Source organism: Mytilus galloprovincialis, chromosome 4, assembly GCF_965363235.1.
Source record: "Mytilus galloprovincialis chromosome 4, xbMytGall1.hap1.1, whole genome shotgun sequence".
NCBI lineage: Eukaryota > Metazoa > Mollusca > Bivalvia > Mytilida > Mytilidae > Mytilus > Mytilus galloprovincialis.
In genome coordinates, this window is record NC_134841.1 from 39653460 (window position 1) to 39672800 (window position 19341).

General features: G+C 32.6%; 1 protein-coding gene across 1 annotated transcript; it reads left to right on the forward strand.

Annotated features, from left to right (window-relative positions):
* The first annotated feature begins 480 nt into the window (after positions 1-480).
* On the forward strand, positions 481-17950 carry LOC143072118 (beta-hexosaminidase subunit beta-like). Its single transcript, XM_076246921.1, has 12 exons — positions 481-864; positions 4926-5035; positions 10148-10258; positions 10612-10713; positions 12509-12617; positions 14030-14234; positions 14621-14707; positions 15762-15837; positions 16206-16377; positions 16644-16734; positions 17016-17120; positions 17576-17950. Exons 1-12 carry the CDS (start codon positions 483-485, stop codon positions 17640-17642), a joined length of 1617 nt encoding a protein of 538 aa, XP_076103036.1. The 5' UTR covers positions 481-482; the 3' UTR covers positions 17643-17950.
* Positions 17951-19341: the final 1391 nt, after the last annotated feature.

A 19341-nucleotide genomic window follows, 5' to 3' on the forward strand; every position in this document is an offset into this window, starting at 1 on the left:
TTATCAATGCTGTATCTCTTTCAATTAAAATACGGAAGAATAAACAGGGTTATGTTTTTCTCCAATTGGTCCCAAATGTAGTGGTCATTTTGTCGTGACGTCATATATCGAATGACGTTGTTGTTTGGCATGTTACGTCACAGACGTTGAGCTGTCGTATTTTCCGGCATATGAAATGCAACCTTGAAAAACGGTCGGCAGCAAGAGGGTTAAGCAATGTACAGATGATCAACTTACCGTTTAATTCAGTATATCCATCAAATTTAAAATGTGATCCAAAAAGTTCTCGCTTCGAAAATCGCGACTTCCGGATAGCGTACAGAATAGTATCTACACTGTGATGTATAAGTTAGAATATTTATAGTTTAATACATACTGTTATCAATATGTAAACTATTATTAGATTATATTGCAATGTTCACTATACAGAATAAATACGGTAATTGATTTTCTTCACATGATAATAGGTAAAATATCATGTGATGTCTTATCGTACACACAAAATGGTGTCGAACGTAAACACCGGTGTTTTCTTCCTGCTAGTAAAATTCGTGATATGTTCTTCAAGAAATCTGCATGCGACTATTAATCCAACAATAGGAGCACCATGGCCAATGCCACAGAAATATACACCTACAGGCAACGTGTATCAGATAGAACCATCAAGTTTTAGATTTGAAGCGACTGGCGAAACCTGTGACATCCTTACCTCAGCGTTTGATAGATATAAGCAAATAATTTTCGGCACAACTCTTAAATTTCAACCCCATCATGGGTCAGACAACGGAAACTCGTTGACCAGTGCATCCGTAAAAGTGAAGTCGGAATGTGCCAAATTTCCAAGTTTGGAATCGGACGAATCTTGTAAGTATGCATCTAATATATGTAAACATAAGGAACTTCGACATCGGTTTTCCTGTTTGTACATAATAACTATCCTTAATTATTATGAATAGAGGGACATCGGTAACAAAAAATTGTAGAATTATGGTTAAAGTGTGAAGATAATTGCAAGAATACTTTAAAAAATGTAGTTTTATGGTTAAATCGTAAAGATAATTGCAAGAATACGTTAAAATGCGAAAGAATTTAGGATTTTTAACATTACATGTATTTCCCCCAGCACCTGGGGTTAAAATTGAAGGATTAATGTAAACTTGAAGTGGTTATTTTTATGAGTAGCAATGTCTTTCTTCTTGGGGTTAGTTTATATCAGTTTAATTATATAAGGTTATTCAGTATCTAAACTTGTTCTAAATTTCGGCGGAATTGTTTTCCCACTCACGATAAGGAACTGCTATTGACCAATCGACCAATACCTGACACAATAAGGATGATTACAACATACAACCAGTTTAGCGTGAAAAACACAACTAGTTTTGAACGTGCAGTTTTCTAGTACTATTACTTTAAAGTACTCAAAATGAGCCTAAATAATGTATGGGGATGTGCATGTAGTAGCACTTTCAAACTAGTGTACTGTTAGCATGTCTAGTATTTAAGTTCCATAAATTTAAAGTACAATATTCGTACTACAAGTTTTGGTTTTGTACATTCGTAGTGAAGTTATGAACGCACAATAAATATATACATAGTACTTCTTTTTTTGTCTATAATTTGATAGAATATTTTTTCTGAACTCAGAAGGTGTAACAACTTAAAAAGTACCATATTGCTACAAAACAGCAGGGGCGGATGCAGGAATTTTCCAAAGGGGGGGGGGTGCTATCCCAGGGCAAAGGGGGGGGGGGTGCAAAACATATGTCCCGATACAAATGCATTGATCGGCCAAAATAAAGGGGGGGTGCGAACCCCCGGAACCCCCCCCTCTGGATCCGCCACTGAAAACAGTTTATCAGTTTTGCCTCATAAAACACATTAATAAACGTAAACAAATATTACTTTCAACGAAGTACAAATCCAGCACTTTGAAATTATGGTACTGAAATAGAACAAATAAAGTAATATAGCAGGAGCAGATCGAGTCATTTTTAAAAGGGGGTTCCCAACCCAGAATAAAAAAGGGGTTCCAACCATATGCCCCAATTTCAATGCATTAATCGTCCAAAAACGACAGCTACTTTGAAAGTAATTGTGCATGAACAGAAGCTGTGTGTCAATTGAAATTTCTCTACATTAGCATGGTATTGAGAAGAGACAGAAGATAACAGAAGGGACACCAAACTCATCATAGTACGTGTAGTAAGACGAAGAAATAGAACTGAGAACGTTTTCCCATTGCAAAGTAATGGAAAACGATGACATGACTTCAAAACACTAAGATAAAGAAAGACATATACATGCACTAACATTAACCAAAAAACTGACGTTGGATCTGAATTTAGGTAACAACTTAGATGTGACACCCGTGGTGTTACTCATAATACATTTTTTTGTAAGTACAAATGCCTTGATATGATTCTGATAGACATGTGACACCCGTGGTGTTACGCATGATACATTTTATAAGTACAGATGTGGTGATAGGTCTAATCTGCATGGCAATGTCACAATTTGGAAAAGATGGCAGCATTGTGGTTAAAAGTACTGGAGCATATCCGTGGTCATCTCTGACAATTATGTTTCAATAGTCAACGAACTCGTGATGGCATCGGTAAACTTTCGAAAGGACGGGTTCGATTTTACCACTTTGTGTTTTAATTACTTTCCTGTAAGCATCATCCCTTCCAAAGAAATTAAGATACGAAAATCTGGAATACATGCTCTGGAATATCGTATCAACTCAAAGATATATGTTCAGCGTGTTGGAAGTTATATACTCATAAAATTGAGAAAGGAAATGGGGAATGTGTCAAAGCGACAACAACCCGACCATAGAGCAGACAACAGCCGAAAGCCACCAATGGATCTTCACTGTAGCGAGAAACTCCCGTACCCGTAGGCGTCCTTCAGGCGTCCCCTTAAAAAATCTGTATAGTAGTACAGTGATAATGAACGTCATACTAAACTCCGAATTATACACAAGAAACTAAAATTAAGTAGAGGCTCTCAAGAGCCTGTGTCGCTCACCTTGGTCTATGTGCATATTAAAAAATGGACACAGATAAATTCATGACAAAATTGTGTTTTGGTGATCGTGATGTGTTTTTAGATCTTTCTTTACTGAACATTCTTGTTTCTACAATTATCTCTATCTATAATGAACTTGGCCCAGTAATAACAGTGGATTATATTTTCTAAAAATTGACAAAAATTGACAAAAAATTATGAAAATTGTTAAAAATTGACCTTTACCTAATAGACCATTTTACCCCATGTCAGATTTGCTCTAAATGCTTTGGTTTCAGAGTTATAAGCCAAAATCTACATTTTACCCCTATGTTCTATTTTTAGCCATGTCGGCCATCTTTGTTGGTTGGCCGGGTCATGTCACACATTTTTTTAAAACTAGATACCCCAATGATGATTGTGGCCAAGTTCGGTTAAATTTGGCCCAGTAGTTTTAGAGGAGAAGATTTTTGTAAAAGTTTACGGACGCCGGACGACGACGGACGACGGACGCCAAGTGATGAGAAAAGCTCACTTCACCTTCCAGGTCAGGTGAGCTAAAAATCATACAAGACTAACAAAGGCCAGAGGCTCCTGACTTGGGACGGACGCAAAATTGCGGCGGGGTTAAACATGTTTATGAGATTTTAACCCTCAGAATGATTGAATATATATTCTCAGGCACGACTGAAATGTCACTACGAAAATCATCTTTTGGTATATTTTAGTTGTAAATAGATGAAGCTGATTTGAGTATCCTGCAAAGCCAAGCACAGCTCAAAGAAATGTGGCTCATGTAGTTCTTTAAAAGGTTGATAGTAAAAAACAAGGAGCATCAGATTGGTTGTGCGGGATGTATAAATACGCAGCCACGTCCGAACGCAATTGACGGCGTGCATAAATATGAGTCCACAAACGCAACGTCTTCAAATAACTGAAATCATTTACGACGTCGGCATTTTCCCCCAGAAAACGTAAGCGTAACAAAAACACTGGACACTTTGTTTATTACATTTCTTTAAACGTAAACATTCATTATACTCCTCTTTTTTTTACAACGTGGATTTTATTGGCTAGCATTTATTATTTTATCATTCAAAAATCCTTCCTGTTTAAAAGATATTTTTAACAAAGTTGCATAAAACATCTTTTAAAAGCGCATTTTACAGTTGCCGTCAACTTCGTGCACGGCGTCAAATAGGAACGTTAATCCTATAGCTCAATATATGTCTATTTTTAGATATAAAAATTTCTAACGTCATATCAAAATGTAATCATTTCAAGTGGCATTAAAAAATACCGATTATCATCATAATGCATAGGCATTAAATACTTGCCACTGGGGGAGTAAACGTGCATCACCCAATCAATCAAATATTTCAATCATTAGGTCCAGTAGTTGAAAATATATATCTAGATGGTATGCAACAAAGGTTTTATGTACATATATTTTTAAAGAAAATTATATTCCCCAGTTTAAGCGATTTTATGGTTTTAAAAGACAAATTAATGATGCATGTGTTTCGCAAATATTTATCCATTTTGAAGGATGCATTTAAGAAAAGAAAATAAATAAATGTCCTTTGTGTCGATTTTCAGTAATATAGATCAAAGTGGCTAAGTTGTATGCAATGTTTTAATAAAATCTGTGATTTATCCCATTTATTTAATATCATAGATTTTTTTAAACGAAAAATAGAAATTACACAGAGCTTAATTGTCTTTTATCATTGATCTGTAGTCTGATCGTAAGTGACAATATATTATGTATCACAACAGTACTAGACAGATAGCTCCAACCATAAAATAGTACGGGAGGTATCCATAAGAAGTTTTATACACATGGTATCTTTTTGGTACCATTGAATTTCAGTCAACCAATTTAATATAATCAAGAATGAATTTTATCATTTTAGACGATCTTATTGTCAGTGCATCTGGTATTACTATCAATGCCAATGAAGTATGGGGTGCCCTCAGAGGACTGGAAACATTTAGTCAAATTATAGTTAGACGTAGTCTTCAGGTATGATTTCTGTCAATATACTTTTATACACAAGGTACAGATCATCTCGGCTTATTTATATCTTAAAATGTTGGTATGCGGTATTTGAAAACGACGTAGATGAGAAAACCCTCCAAAAACATTTATCTTCTTAAATCTAAGAAGATACCAAGTGGACAAACAAAGGTCACACAGCGATGAAGGCAGCCATACAGAGAGGCAAAGAGACAAAGTAGATTAAAAACACAGAACAGAAAACAAATTTTATAAAAACTCGAAAGTGAAAACAAATTTTCTGGAAGAGCTAAAAAGTACCCTCTACATAAATATAAATATAAAGAGGTGTGGTATGATTGCCAATGAGACAACTATTCACCAAAGTTCAAATGAAGTATTATTTTTATTGCTTTGTACATTCAATTGAAATACTGTAGATTCACTATTTTAATGGGTATCAACTTTCGTGGATTAAAGAGAGCTTACATGACCGGGGATATTTAATTTCGTGGTTTTGGCGAAGTTTGCGTACAAGCCTATAGGAAATTTGTCATTCGTTGGACATTTTATTTCGTGGTTCACCTTTACCCACGAAATCCACGAAAATTGGTATCCAACGAATAATAATGAATCCACGGTACTTCATGTTTACTTATAGCATAATGGTTTTATCCATGGTTCACTTTTCTTTAAATTAAGTATACTGTTGTCTTTTAAGCCCTTTTCACTATCATTGATGACCATCAACGTATCCGTTTTGGTGGACCAGATTTTCGTGTCTACATTTTTAAATATATTCTCTTTGATGGATGCTTGATCCCTACTACTAATTGACAATCCAAACCCAAATACAAACAATGAAGAGCTGATTCTTTTTAGAACATACGATACCCATTTCTAACATTAATTGTAGAAGAACAGCATTCATTCAGAACAAAGGAAAAGGAGTTAATATGACCTTTCTACGGAAGCCGATAAGGGCCATTCAAAAAAAATATTTTATGTCGTAATTACGACATAGCATGTCGTAATTTCGACATAACATGTCGTTATTACAACATCGCTATGTCGTAATTTCGACATAACATGTCGTTATAACGACATCGCTATGTCGTAATTTCGACATATCATGTCGTAATAACGACATCACTATGTCGTTAAAACGACATAGCTATATCGTAATAACGACATCGCTATATATAAAAGAATATGTATTGTGATTGCCAAGAGACTAAATGACACAGAAATTAACAACTATAGGTCATCATAATGCCCCCAATAATTAGAAAAGCCCCCGATTAGTCAGCTATAGAAGAGGGAGGAAAGATACCAAAGGGAGAATCCCCGAAATGCTGTGTGGCAGACAGTGTTATTAATTAATTATTAGCTCCCTTGGTAAAACTCCAAATTTCATATTTAATGTATTTTATTGTTAAATAATTTACATGAAGCTTAATAAGTATATATTTGTTAATTGCATAGCTTTTGCTATTTGAATTCATTGGTTAAAGGTTTTTTTATTTATATTGTAAAGTTTAATATTTGCATCGTCGCAAAATCTTTGGTTACCTTCTTTGGATACCTTCAGTGAGAAACTTATATATTTTTAAAATCCCATTTAAGTTTTATAAGATACCTGCCGTGGAAGGGCTGTTCAGTCAGACAACTTTGAAATAGACAAATAAGACGTGGAAATATATGAGGACTGACATTGCATGCCAATCATTCATCTCCCTTTATATAAGCGCAAACTACATGGCTTCTTGTAATAAGGGTGAATTGAAGTATTGATAGCTCTATTTCTACTTTCAAACGTTGGGCACGACATTCCTACAACACGACGTTACACTTTCACATTGCGGTGTCGAAGAGGGTTTGTGACTTCGTCTAATTTTTGCAAGTTTTATTCGTTTTTTTTATATTGTTGGTTGATTCTGGTTCTGTTCGTTTTGTGATGTCATTTTATAAAACATTACCTCGAGTTGTGGAAATCGATTTAATGATGTTTACCCTTTAAGTTATTTTAACTAAAAATGCAGTACTGTCGCAAGTAATGTAGGAAGGAAAGATGGGACGGAAGTACATGTGTATACGGTTTTCCATATTTTTGTTTTATCATAGGATGTTTAACTTTCAAGGTGCATATCATCTGTCATTGTAAAATTTCTATATCTTAATTCAATCAATACAAATATATCTGACACTCTGCAAGTAAATCGAACATTTTTACCCTTGGTTAAATGTGTATTTTCCCTGGCAAATAAGTTGTCGAAATACACCCCTTCAATTACTTGAACCTTGGCTTGAGAATTATTTCCCAAGTCATATATAGCGTTTAACTTCTGATATACATTCTAAAATATAGTAATCTACTCCTGGATCGACCGCGAAAACGGCAAATATAATCCCGGGTTTTTATCAATTCGATGAAACGGTTTTCGTTGCTGTTTGGGATTCGTCTTTCAATTACCTCCATTTCATGCACAAGTTTATATTGACGAAAAGTTCCGGCTAGTACAGGAATTATTTTCATCACGACTGTTATAACATGAATAGCAGGACAAATCGCAAAGTAAAACATTCCGTGAACTGGTATTAAGTCTTTTAATATTGGTGATTGCACCTTACTGAAGTGACGACTTTAAATGATCTATTTCGGAGTACTTCCGTAACATAAATTTCAATTCGCATTTTACATTTAGAGACTGTCTTGGTGTCTCCAATTTGTCTTTGCAAAAGTTGGACGAAGTTCATGTAATGGGATGTTTTCCCCATTTCCCAATTCTTTTAAATAAATCGTTAAAAGCTATAAACGATTAATAAAAATTGCAAAATTTAACCTGTGTCGAACCTATGTCCCCGGGCGGAGTCTATAGCAACATGCATTATTCTTTTTTTTCGGCAGCACTCATCAACCTCTTTTTCCAAATTTCATAACAGGATTTGTTTTAATTATCCTGAACATTTAATTGAAACTTTAGCACATGTAACGTCGGAAATTAGCGTCTTTAGGATTTTAGGCGTTTTCAGACGTTTGGACAAATTGGCTACCGTTTTGTAATGTGTGGAAGCATTTTATTCCTTTAAGACCCAAATATGTAGGTAATAAGAAAAGAATCTTGGCATTTTTTACTCTTCGTGTATCTAACTTTTGTTCTTTTCAATTATAAAAAATACGCGTTAACTGATTTGAAAAATGAAATATCAACTTGGACAAAATGGCTACCGTTTGAAAAACGACTGTGTAGAGAAGATTTTATTGAATCAGCAATATTTGAACTCACATGAGGCAAATATTTGTACTTTTGTTAGATATTATTATTGTCTTACTCTTTTAATTCATTTTCTGCTATATCTACTTATAAAATTCACTTTCAGATGTTGAGTTAATTAAAAACGTCGTTGGACATTTTTCTTATTCCAGCTTAATATGCAGCCACCGAGTCAAATGAAATTTGGCAAAATAACGGCTTTAACGGCACAGAGAACCAACACATGTCGTTGTTCCTGCCAAGAATCAAGAAGATCAGAGAATAAGAAATAGGATCACCATACATAAGAGTTAAAACAGTTTTTCTTAAATGTAACGTTGGACATCCGTTTTTTTCACATAGCTTTCTTATTTTAATCCTCAAATAAACTAGATATTACTTAGTATATGATCAAGAGCTGTAAAAACATAATTTAAAACATATACTGAATTTGATACAATATTGTTTCGTGTTTTCTAACATTTTTATTTTTATTTTGTTTTGCGAATGAAATTTCGAAGATTCTGTTTTAAATCCTAGGCGTTGTAGGAACATCGTGCCCAACGTTTGAAAGTAGAATCAGAGCAATCAAGACTTCAATTCAAACTTTTAACAAAAAGCCTTGAAATTTGCACTTATTTGTAGGGAGATGAACAGCTTGACTTGCCTTGGTAGGAATGATTGTTAGACCTAACATACACGGTCGGGTCGGTATAATTACATGGGATCTATAAAATATATAAGTTTCTCACTGAATCTATTCAAAGAAGGTAACCAAAGATTTTGCGACGATGCAAATATTAAACTTTACAATATAAATAAATATCTTTAACCAATGAATTCAAATAGCAAAGTCTATGCAATTCACAAATATGTACTTATTAAGCTTCATGTAAATTATTTAACAATGAAATACATTAAATATAAAATTTGGAGTTTTACCAAGGGAGCTAATAATTAATTATAACACTGTCTGCCACACAGCATTTCGGGGGCTCTTCCTCTGGTATCTTTCCTCCCTCTTTTATAGCTGACTATGTGGGGCTTTTCTAATTATTGGGGGCATTATGATGACCTATAGTTGTTAATTTCTGTGTCATTTAGTCTCTTGGCAATCATAATACATATTCTTTTATATATAGCGATAGCTATGTCGTTTTAACGACATAGTGATGTCGTTATTACGACATGATATGTCGAAATTACGACATAGCGATGTCGTTATAACGACATGTTATGTCGAAATTACGACATAGCGATGTCGTAATAACGACATGTTATGTCGAAATTACGACATAGCGATGTCGTTATAACGACATGTTATGTCGAAATTACGACATAGCGATGTCGTAATAACGACATGTTATGTCGAAATTACGACATGCTATGTCGTAATTACGACATAATTTTTTTTTTTTGAATGGCCCTTATCGGCTTCCGTACCTTTCTAAGTTGATTATGATTATTACAATCAATGGGTCGATGTCATTAATTGCTTCTCGTGAGGTATCACCAGCGAAGAATTCGGCACTTTCTACCCGCAGATGGCCTTTGTAGTATTTTGCAAAACCTTTATGAGAATTTGGTTTCATTGTTCGTCACTTTTTTTTTATTTGGCTTATGACGAGAACGTCACTCATATAAACGAAATCCGTACCAATTATATTAAAGCCTGGGATAAATTTGAATTATTTTTTAATTGAAATAAGATGCAATTTTAAATTAAGTTAACAATACTAATTTCTTTAAATTAAAATTTACACACTGCAATTCAGGTGCACGCATCTAATTTGTTTGCTTCAAATATTGTTATTTCTTTCTTAAATGTTCTTTATGGCTATGTTTAATTTCAAATACTGATGTACAATTGATATATTTTCTGTAGTATTTCATTAATGGAACAACTGTCACAGACTTTCCAAGATTTCAACATCGTGGAATGTTGATAGATACATCGAGACATTTCTTATCTGTTGACGTCATCAAGGAACATATAGTAAGTGGAATACTATTCTCATTTCGATGGTCAAATATTTAAAAGAATTAAAAAGTATTATATTAGGTTTCATTTTGAGAAATATTTAAGAATTGACATTTTTTAGCTTTAATTATGATATGTCATTTTGTGTTTGTGTTTTTATTACTAGATATCACACAGGATTCGGTTTCAAAAAGGGGACATAGATAAATACTTTCCCCCCAAAAAAGAAAAATACATATAAGAAATATTTCAATTAAAAAAAAAAATCAAATGGTTGGCAATAAGGAACACATATCCCTGAATATCTCCCTGTTGATTTGTGTACCATAAAGATTCAGAACTGACAATGTATTATTTATATTAAACAGGAAGCTATGGCGCAGAACAAGTTTAATGTATTACATTGGCACATTGTGGACGACCCATCTTTTCCTTATACAAGTGCAGCATTTCCTGAAATGAGCGAAAAGGTATTTAGAAATCACGAAAAGTATTATAATCCTTACAAGGAAAGATATATTGCAAGTTCTTCCAAGTGTTCATTAAACCCCTTTCTAAAATTCAAACTGACATACTCACTGCAGTTAAAGAAGGACTTCAGAAATATTCCGAAACAGCATAATCAAGAAGTGGTGTTAATCAGATGTGGATACTGAAAAATTCAAAAGAGTTATTAGTGAATTTACAATCTCAATTATTAAGACATTGTACCAACATTAAAACCTTTGATTATTCAACTCTTTATACCACTATTCCACATACTAAACTTAAAGCTCGACTGAAAGAACTCGTCAGCTTATGTTTCTTAAACAAAAAGGGCACTAGACGTTTTAAATATCTAGTTTTGGGCAGGAATTAAGCTTTCTATGTGAAAAATCATACAGAGTCAAGCAAAAAATACACCGAAGAAGATATCACTGTCATGCTGGACTTTTTAATTGACAACATATTTGTTGAATTTGGAGGTTTGGTCTTCCAACAGACTATTATATAATAGTACTATAATAGCCCAGTCTTTTAATTTCACCTTTCGGTATATTGATGATGTACTGTCTCTTAATAATAATAGATTCAGTGATCACTTACATTTAATATATCCAAGTGAGCTTGAAATTAAAGATACTACCGACACAGATAAATCTCCTTCATATTTAGACCTTTTTCTCGAAATGACTACTGATGGTAGGTTAAATACCAAAATTTATGACACACGCGATCATTTTAATTTTCCTATAGCCAACTTTCCATTTCTGTGTAGCAACATACCAGCGGCACAAGCATATGGAGTATATGTGTCTCAATCGATACGTTACTCTAGAGCTAGCTCAAAGTACGTTGATTTTGTTGAACGAGGAATACTGCTTTCTCAAAAGTTGCTAAGACAGGGCTATGAATCAATCAAATTAAGGTCATCACTCAAGAAATTTTACGGTCGCCGTCCATTATGACAAAAGTGTGTCAGAAATCATATCTGATATTCTTCCTCAGTCATAATAACCTTCCATCATTATCGAACTGTACAAAGAAATAACACGACGGGTGCCGTATACGGTGCAGGAAATGCTTACCCTTCCGGAGCACCTGATTTCACTCCTGGTTTTTAGTGGAGTTCGTGTTGTTTCTTATTTCTTATTTATAACTGTTGCTGTAAATGTCCTTTGATTTTGTGAGTCTTGGTTTACTCCTTGGTTTTGATTGTTATTGTCTTGTAATGATAAAAATACTAATCAATGCATCAACGTAACCACGACAAATAGAAAAGAATATGCAGATTTATAAAAAGAACGTTATTTGATATTCAAAAGAGGCAAATATGGTGACCGGCTATGAAATTTTGCCGACAAATAGAATTAAACTGAAGTAGATGCTCTTTTATCATGACCTTTACTATAAATTCATTGCAGATCAGTTTGCAAGTTATTATATAAAACAACTGTAAGGCTTATCGGTACATTCGGTGTTTGAGCAATCGATATACTGTTAAACCAACTTATCTTCGAGGATACTTTTCCGCGTTTAGTCGCTTCTAGCCCACTTCCATGACTCCCCGGCGATTTGCTTTCTTAAATTTTATTTACTTAATGCAGCTAAATCTAAAGGAAAGATCTAAAGGAAAGATCCAAATTGAACATTTTTGCAACGATTTATATTTGCGTTATTTTCTCCTCATGAAATAAAATCGCTCGAGAGTTTAGTTGGTTTCAGTACAGTATACTTAAAGTTATAGTATGTATATATTCTTTTTATGTCAAATTTGTACTTAAGGGATCTTATCCAGGAGCTGGCCATATATACACAGCTTCTAATGTTTTGGACATTATTGGTTTTGCGAGAATGAGGGGAATTCGTGTCATACCAGAGTTTGACACTCCAGGTAAGGAGAACTGAATTATATGTTTACTTTTTGTTTTTAAAGGCATATATTAAACAAAGTTCCTTACTTTCACTTTCCGATGTATTGATGCCAATTTGATGATGCCCTGTCACTCAATAACATACATTACATCACAGATAACTTAGTGAACTTGATATCAGTAAGGAACTTAAAGGTCTTCTTCATATTTTGAACGTTTTTATACTGACACAGTTGGAAGATTTATAATAGAATCTTTGACAAACAATAATAGGTATTTCAACTATCCAAACCACTCATCAAATATAGCAGGCTTATAAGTTGGTACATTCGTCAGTTTTTTTAATATTGCTCAGCAGTAACATACCCCAAGTTCCATCGTGTGGCATGTACAAATATCAATATGTTATGCTCGTGCATGACCAAACTGTACATAATTAAAAGTGGTGTGCTTCTGACACAAAAACTGCTCCATCCGAGTTATACGGAAGATCTGCTGCACACCATCACGAATTGGTTGTTCGATACGATGAACCTGTGTCTCGACCCACTAGCGACATGTTTTTGTTGTCTTTGATGTTTAGATAAAAGAACACTTGCCTGTTCTATATATATCCCCTATTGTGACAGTTTGACTTGCGGCATATCAATGCATACATAGCAGGAGGCGCTTATCCTGTCTTCACATCCCTTATGAAGTTCCTCAGATTTGTTTTACCCTAATTTATATCTTCTATATTCTAGTTTTTTTTAATGTTTGCTAATATGCTTAGGCTATATGCCGTTTTGTGCTTCTTTGTTACATATTTGCTTCTTTTTAAGTGATTAAGATTATAAATCAAGTTGACTGCTGTACCCCTATTTTGACATTTTTACCTATTGTTTCTGTTTGATTTCTTCACACATCGTTGTTCAATATGTTAAAATTTGATGCGACAGCCATTCAAGTGAGAGTTTTAGTTAGCTTTAAAACCAGGTTTAATCCACCATTTATTACTTAAGAAAATGCCTGTACCAATTCAGGAATATGCTAGTTGTTATCCATTCGTTTGATGTGTTTGAGCTTTTGATTTTGCCATTTGAATACGGACTTTTCATTAAGAGTTTTTCTCGGAGTTCAGAATTTTTTTTAAAAATTTTACTTCTCAATGGATTTATGAGATTTGTACATCAGTCAACCACTGTTGAATTGTCCCCTAAGTTACGTATTTATATTCAAAAGGTATGTTTCATCGAATAGATATACATTATTTATAATTGTATATTATATCAGGGGCAAGAAGTGGATGCCTCACAGTTCTGTTTGATTCTTTATTTCTCAAGTATTAAAGTATTTGATTATCTAAATAGTATCTTAGTATAATTTCTGTCAAAATTTAATGACTGTAATTCATAAAAGATATCCTTTTGTATATTTTTGTTTCATTGCACAGGACACACTCAATCTTGGGGAAAAGGTATTCCTGATTTATTGACGAAATGTTACAGTAAAGGTGTATTTGATGGTAGCTATGGACCAGTAGACCCATCTAAGAACACCACCTATACTTTTCTGGAAACATTTTTCGGTGACGTAGCAAACACATTCCCAGATCAATATATTCATCTTGGTGGTGATGAAGTTTCATTTGGATGTTGGTAAGAAAATAAATAATAGAATGTGTTATATAACGTTGCAATTGGTATGAACAGTTATTGTTTTTACAAATGTTAAACTGAAGGAGATCAGACATGAATATTAACGAATAACACCTAACTAAAAACAAAAATGTCATAATTCAGATAGAATAAAGATAAGAAAATTGGAAAATTGCTTTAATCTAAAAGTGATGTGATTAGAACTAAGCTATTTTGTTTTGTATATATGAATGTAGCCAATAACAATTACGTCCTGCGAAGGAAATGTAATGCCTTGCAACCAGGTGAAACCTTTGGCAAATGGTCTTTGGGTTGAGTGCATCACACAAACAATCCAGGAAATATTTATTCAGATTTGTTAAAAGAGATGTTATTTTTAATTTTAGGCAGAGCAACCCAGATATAACAACATTCATGTCAAAAATGAGTTTTGGAACAAGCTATTCAAAACTGGAACAATATTACATGCAGAGGTAAGAAACCTGAATTGACCGCCTTCCTTTCAAACATGTATGAAATAGAAAGAATAACAGAGGAAAAGTGTCAATAGTTCTTTACAGATATTAAAATTCCCATTCAACATATCTAAAGCTTGTCAGAAAAAAATATTTATGCATGGTTAACATTCAAAATCCTTAATATAAGTGATAACTTCACTCAATACTTATTTTTGATAGCTACATAAATCTTGAGTAAGAACGGGTTTCGTGCAATGATGTTGTTATATTAGTCACATTGCAGTCAGTTGGATCATTTTCTATTCGCTGTTATATATTTCGTAAATGCATAGAAACACGTATGCTTTCTATTTTACCGTAGCCTGCTTGAAGTTCGTCAGTTATAGTTTTATCTGTACTTCCTGTAAAAGAAATTCTTAGCCTTTCTGGACTCTACTATTCTGTCCATACAGAGGATTTGATATTTCCAGTGCAGGAGTAATTGCATTCACTGAAAGATCTTTTATATGCTGCATGAAAATAAAATCATATGTATTTAACATTTAACTATTATTTACTCTATATCAGATACTGATGGAAGCTAGGTTGTCTACAATAGTAATTATATTCAGTGTACCAAATTGAATGATAAATAACATGTATGCCAGCAATGGAACAATGCATTGAAGATACCAAACATGATCCATACAAATAGAATATAATAAAAACCAATTAGATTTTAAATAAGTTGCTTTAAGCAATATATACACCTGAAATTGTGTGCCTATGGAAAATATCAGTATCTAAATATTTACATATGGCAGATTATGAACTTCCATGTATGATTGAAGTCATAGCATAAAGCTTATTCATCCAAGGAACCAAAAGGCTTTTGTTATTTCAAAGAACAACAGTGGGTACTAATCCTGTTTTCAATAGGCATATTGTGAAGTAGTCAGTGGAAATAAAAAATGCATGTACTTTGAATAAAACAAAAATACTTTTTCTTTTTATAAATGTAATTTTTTGAATAGACTTATTTTAATTGAAAGTATCTTTGTGTTGATTTTTCTGCCCTTTCTCATTTCAGTTTGTTAAATATTATTGGTAAAAAATTAAACAAAGGATACCTTATTTGGCAAGAAGTTATAGACAACGGAGCTATGGTAAAATATATTTTTTATATTTTATAGCATTTTCACATTTAATCACAAAGGATTTTAAAAATAAGCAGGATATTGGCTGCATGATATATGAAAGAACACGTACCATTCAAACAAGTAAAAAGGTTAAAAACTTCAACTTCAGGAACAGGTAAATGAGAATTTCAATATTGGTACCTATTCCTCTGTGAAATTACAATATTGGAAGACATGAATAATTCTGAAAATATTACTGTAATCAGAAAAAAAAGCATCTTTTGATGTGTTTGAGCTTTTGATTTTGCCATTTGATTAGGGACTCTCCGTTTTGAATTATCCTCAGAGTTCAGTAATTTTATGATTTTACTTTTTGATACAATGTTATAATATAGGTACAACCAGATACAGTAGTTGAAGTTTGGAAGGGTGGATATGTAGAAGAACTTGCCAAAGTAACTAAGTTAGGGTATAAAACATTGCTATCATCTTGTTGGTACCTGAACTACATATCATATGGTGATGACTGGAGAAAATATTATGCTTGTGATCCACAACAATTTAACGGTAATTATGAAAATTAATAATGCAACTTAAAAACATTTCAAAACGTTCTGAATATATTGGGATACAAACTGCTGTAAAATATTTTTATTGATATGAAGACATAAATCTCTTATATTATCTCTTAACTTTTTCTTTAAAACTTTGGTCACATTCTGTAAATATTTTGATTTATTTCAGTTTATATTTTTTCACACTTGTTGACGTTATGGATTGTTTATGAGTACTCAAAACTGTACATGATGTTTTTTTTTGTGTTGTCCATATAGGTACTGATGCACAGAAGAAATTAATTATTGGAGGTGAAACTTGTATGTGGGGTGAATTTGTTGACAACACCAACTTGATTGCTCGATTTTGGTAAGAGAAATACTTCTTATATGTTTGCACTTCAAATGAAAAATCCATGAGAAGTACAAAGTAGAAGTCATCATATTCTAAGTATTATAAGATCTATGCAGTTCAAACATGCATAAAATGTAAAAACTATGACCTATAGTAAACGACTATCTATTTGGAAATTATATAGTTACTAGTAGCCATTTTTTATACACTTTTTGTATTATGAAATATTGAATTCCATATGCTTACATGTATTCTTTAAAGATACATTACATCAATATTGTGTATGTATTACACAGGCCAAGAGCAGCTGCAGTAGGAGAACGTCTGTGGAGTGATATGTCAGTAAAAAATACAGCCGAGGCAGCGCCAAGGCTAGAAGAACATAGATGTAGAATGGTCAGGTTAGTATACAATTTTCAGATATAGTCGAAACTATTAAAGTTTGGAACATTGAAAATTTAAACACAATGATTTAAAATGCCTGTAAATTTGGATTTCTGATATAACTCTGAAAAAAGACAGGTTATAATATTTAATTTTTCTTACATGTTATTACGCTAATTAATACAAACACACTTTATGTGCTGTATATGTTCAACTACTTTTCTGTTTTAACTTTTAACAGGAATGCTCAAACCAAACACATGAAAGCCATAAATGCATAAATTCCTGATTATGTGAGGAGCTTTATTTGGTTACTCGATTTTCATTTAGTAAATTTTATTTAGACGTTCATATAAGTTACTGATTTTATTTTATTAATGAATTCACACTTATTTTAAGAAATTCATAAGTTACTTTTATGTTATAGGTAATACATTTTTCAAATCAATTATATATCTTTTATTTTTTTCAGTCGAGGATTTGCTGCTGAACCTGTTAATGGACCTGGATACTGTCCAGAAGAGTACACCAAGTTTTAATTGTTACATATCATGACAGCCATTCAATATCCAAATAAATCCAAGATTTATTATATACTTAGGTAGCTACATAATTACATTCCATTTTAGAATGTGTGTTTTCTATTTCTTGTGTGTAATGTGTCGCACTATCTTTCAGCAATATATTCTTATCTATACAGTTTTGATTAAAATAACTTGTAATTGTACATAATTGTCATTTAATATAAGAAATGTTTATTAAATTTTATGTTTGAATTTTGAAATTAAAATTTCTCAATTATACATTTATACTTTAGGCTAGCATAATATTAAAAAGTATTTACTGACATGTTTTTATGGTTATATTTTGTTCTGAATTGTTGTATACAAGTACTTAATCGTAAGAGTGGTCAAATGAAAATATCAGTCCTTCAAGCAATGTCAAAACAAAGTGATAACATGTCTTTCATGCAATTCTGCATTAGTTGATTTTTTCAACTTATTTTTCTCATGATCTTTTTGGAATATCTGTAACTAAAAGCACTATATAGTTGACTCATTGGAGCAGATACTCCTTGTATGACAAAAAATGAAAATGATGACCAATTCTATTTATACGATGAATTACGTGCCTTCTATGGATAAATAATCCAACATCTCATTTGAATGATGGACATTTTTATGAGCATGTTTATCCAGGATAATAGCATATTATATGTAATATAGTCCAATAGATGGCATTGAACTAAAATATGAAATACTAAATGTACATTTGATTTTTTTTAAAGCAAGAAAGGGGACGACCATCTGATAATCATTTTGAGTAGGAGGATTTTGAAAATTTGAATACCTGACATTGCAATTGTAAGATACGAAAAACTTTCCAAAGGCAGATTGATAATAAGTAATCAAACATACAAAATGTGGGAAAAAATGTCTCTTCGCAATGCATAAAAATAAATATTAATGCGAGAAAATTCTACCTACCATGCCTCCAACCCTCCCAGATAATTAAATGGCCGCTCCCAACATTTGTAATTTGATGACCCCGTCATAATATATATTACACACTTAAGTCTTTTCTTCCAATTGCTTTTGTCTGTGTATCATGCAAGCAAGCTCAAATATATGATTTATGTGTATTGTATGTCTTACCTTTATTGTTTTGTGTATTGTCAATGTTTGTGTAAAAGCTCTGTAGAGACTGTTTTGTCTATGTTTTAACCTGTCCGTTAAATAAAGCTTTTGCTTTGTATAATTGTTTGTATTATTTATTTGTATGTTATTGCATTCCTTGCTCATAAAGGAAGATTGATAATAGATAAATCGAAACCGTTCATGGTCTTATGTGGTTGTTTTGATTCGTTCATCTGATAATTAAAGAAAATAAAGTCATATATGTAAAAAAAAAAAAAAAAAAAAAGTCATATATGTAAAAAAAAAAAAAAAAAAAAAAAAAATAAATGTATTTGGTCGAAAGAATTACATATACATGGCACTAGCTACGATTACATTGACACTTAATTGTTGGATGCTAGGTTGGTTTACGAAACAGATTAATTACAAACGTAATGCAAATACGTGTGTGCAAGGTTGCGTTATATTATTGTTTCGTTAATTCATTGGTGTCAACTGTATTTAGCTGAAGTTGAAACCGATTTTCATTTTCATGGTCCAGATGTTCTGTGATCGTAATTTTGTTCCTCTTCAAAATACTTCCTACTTTGATTCAACATGA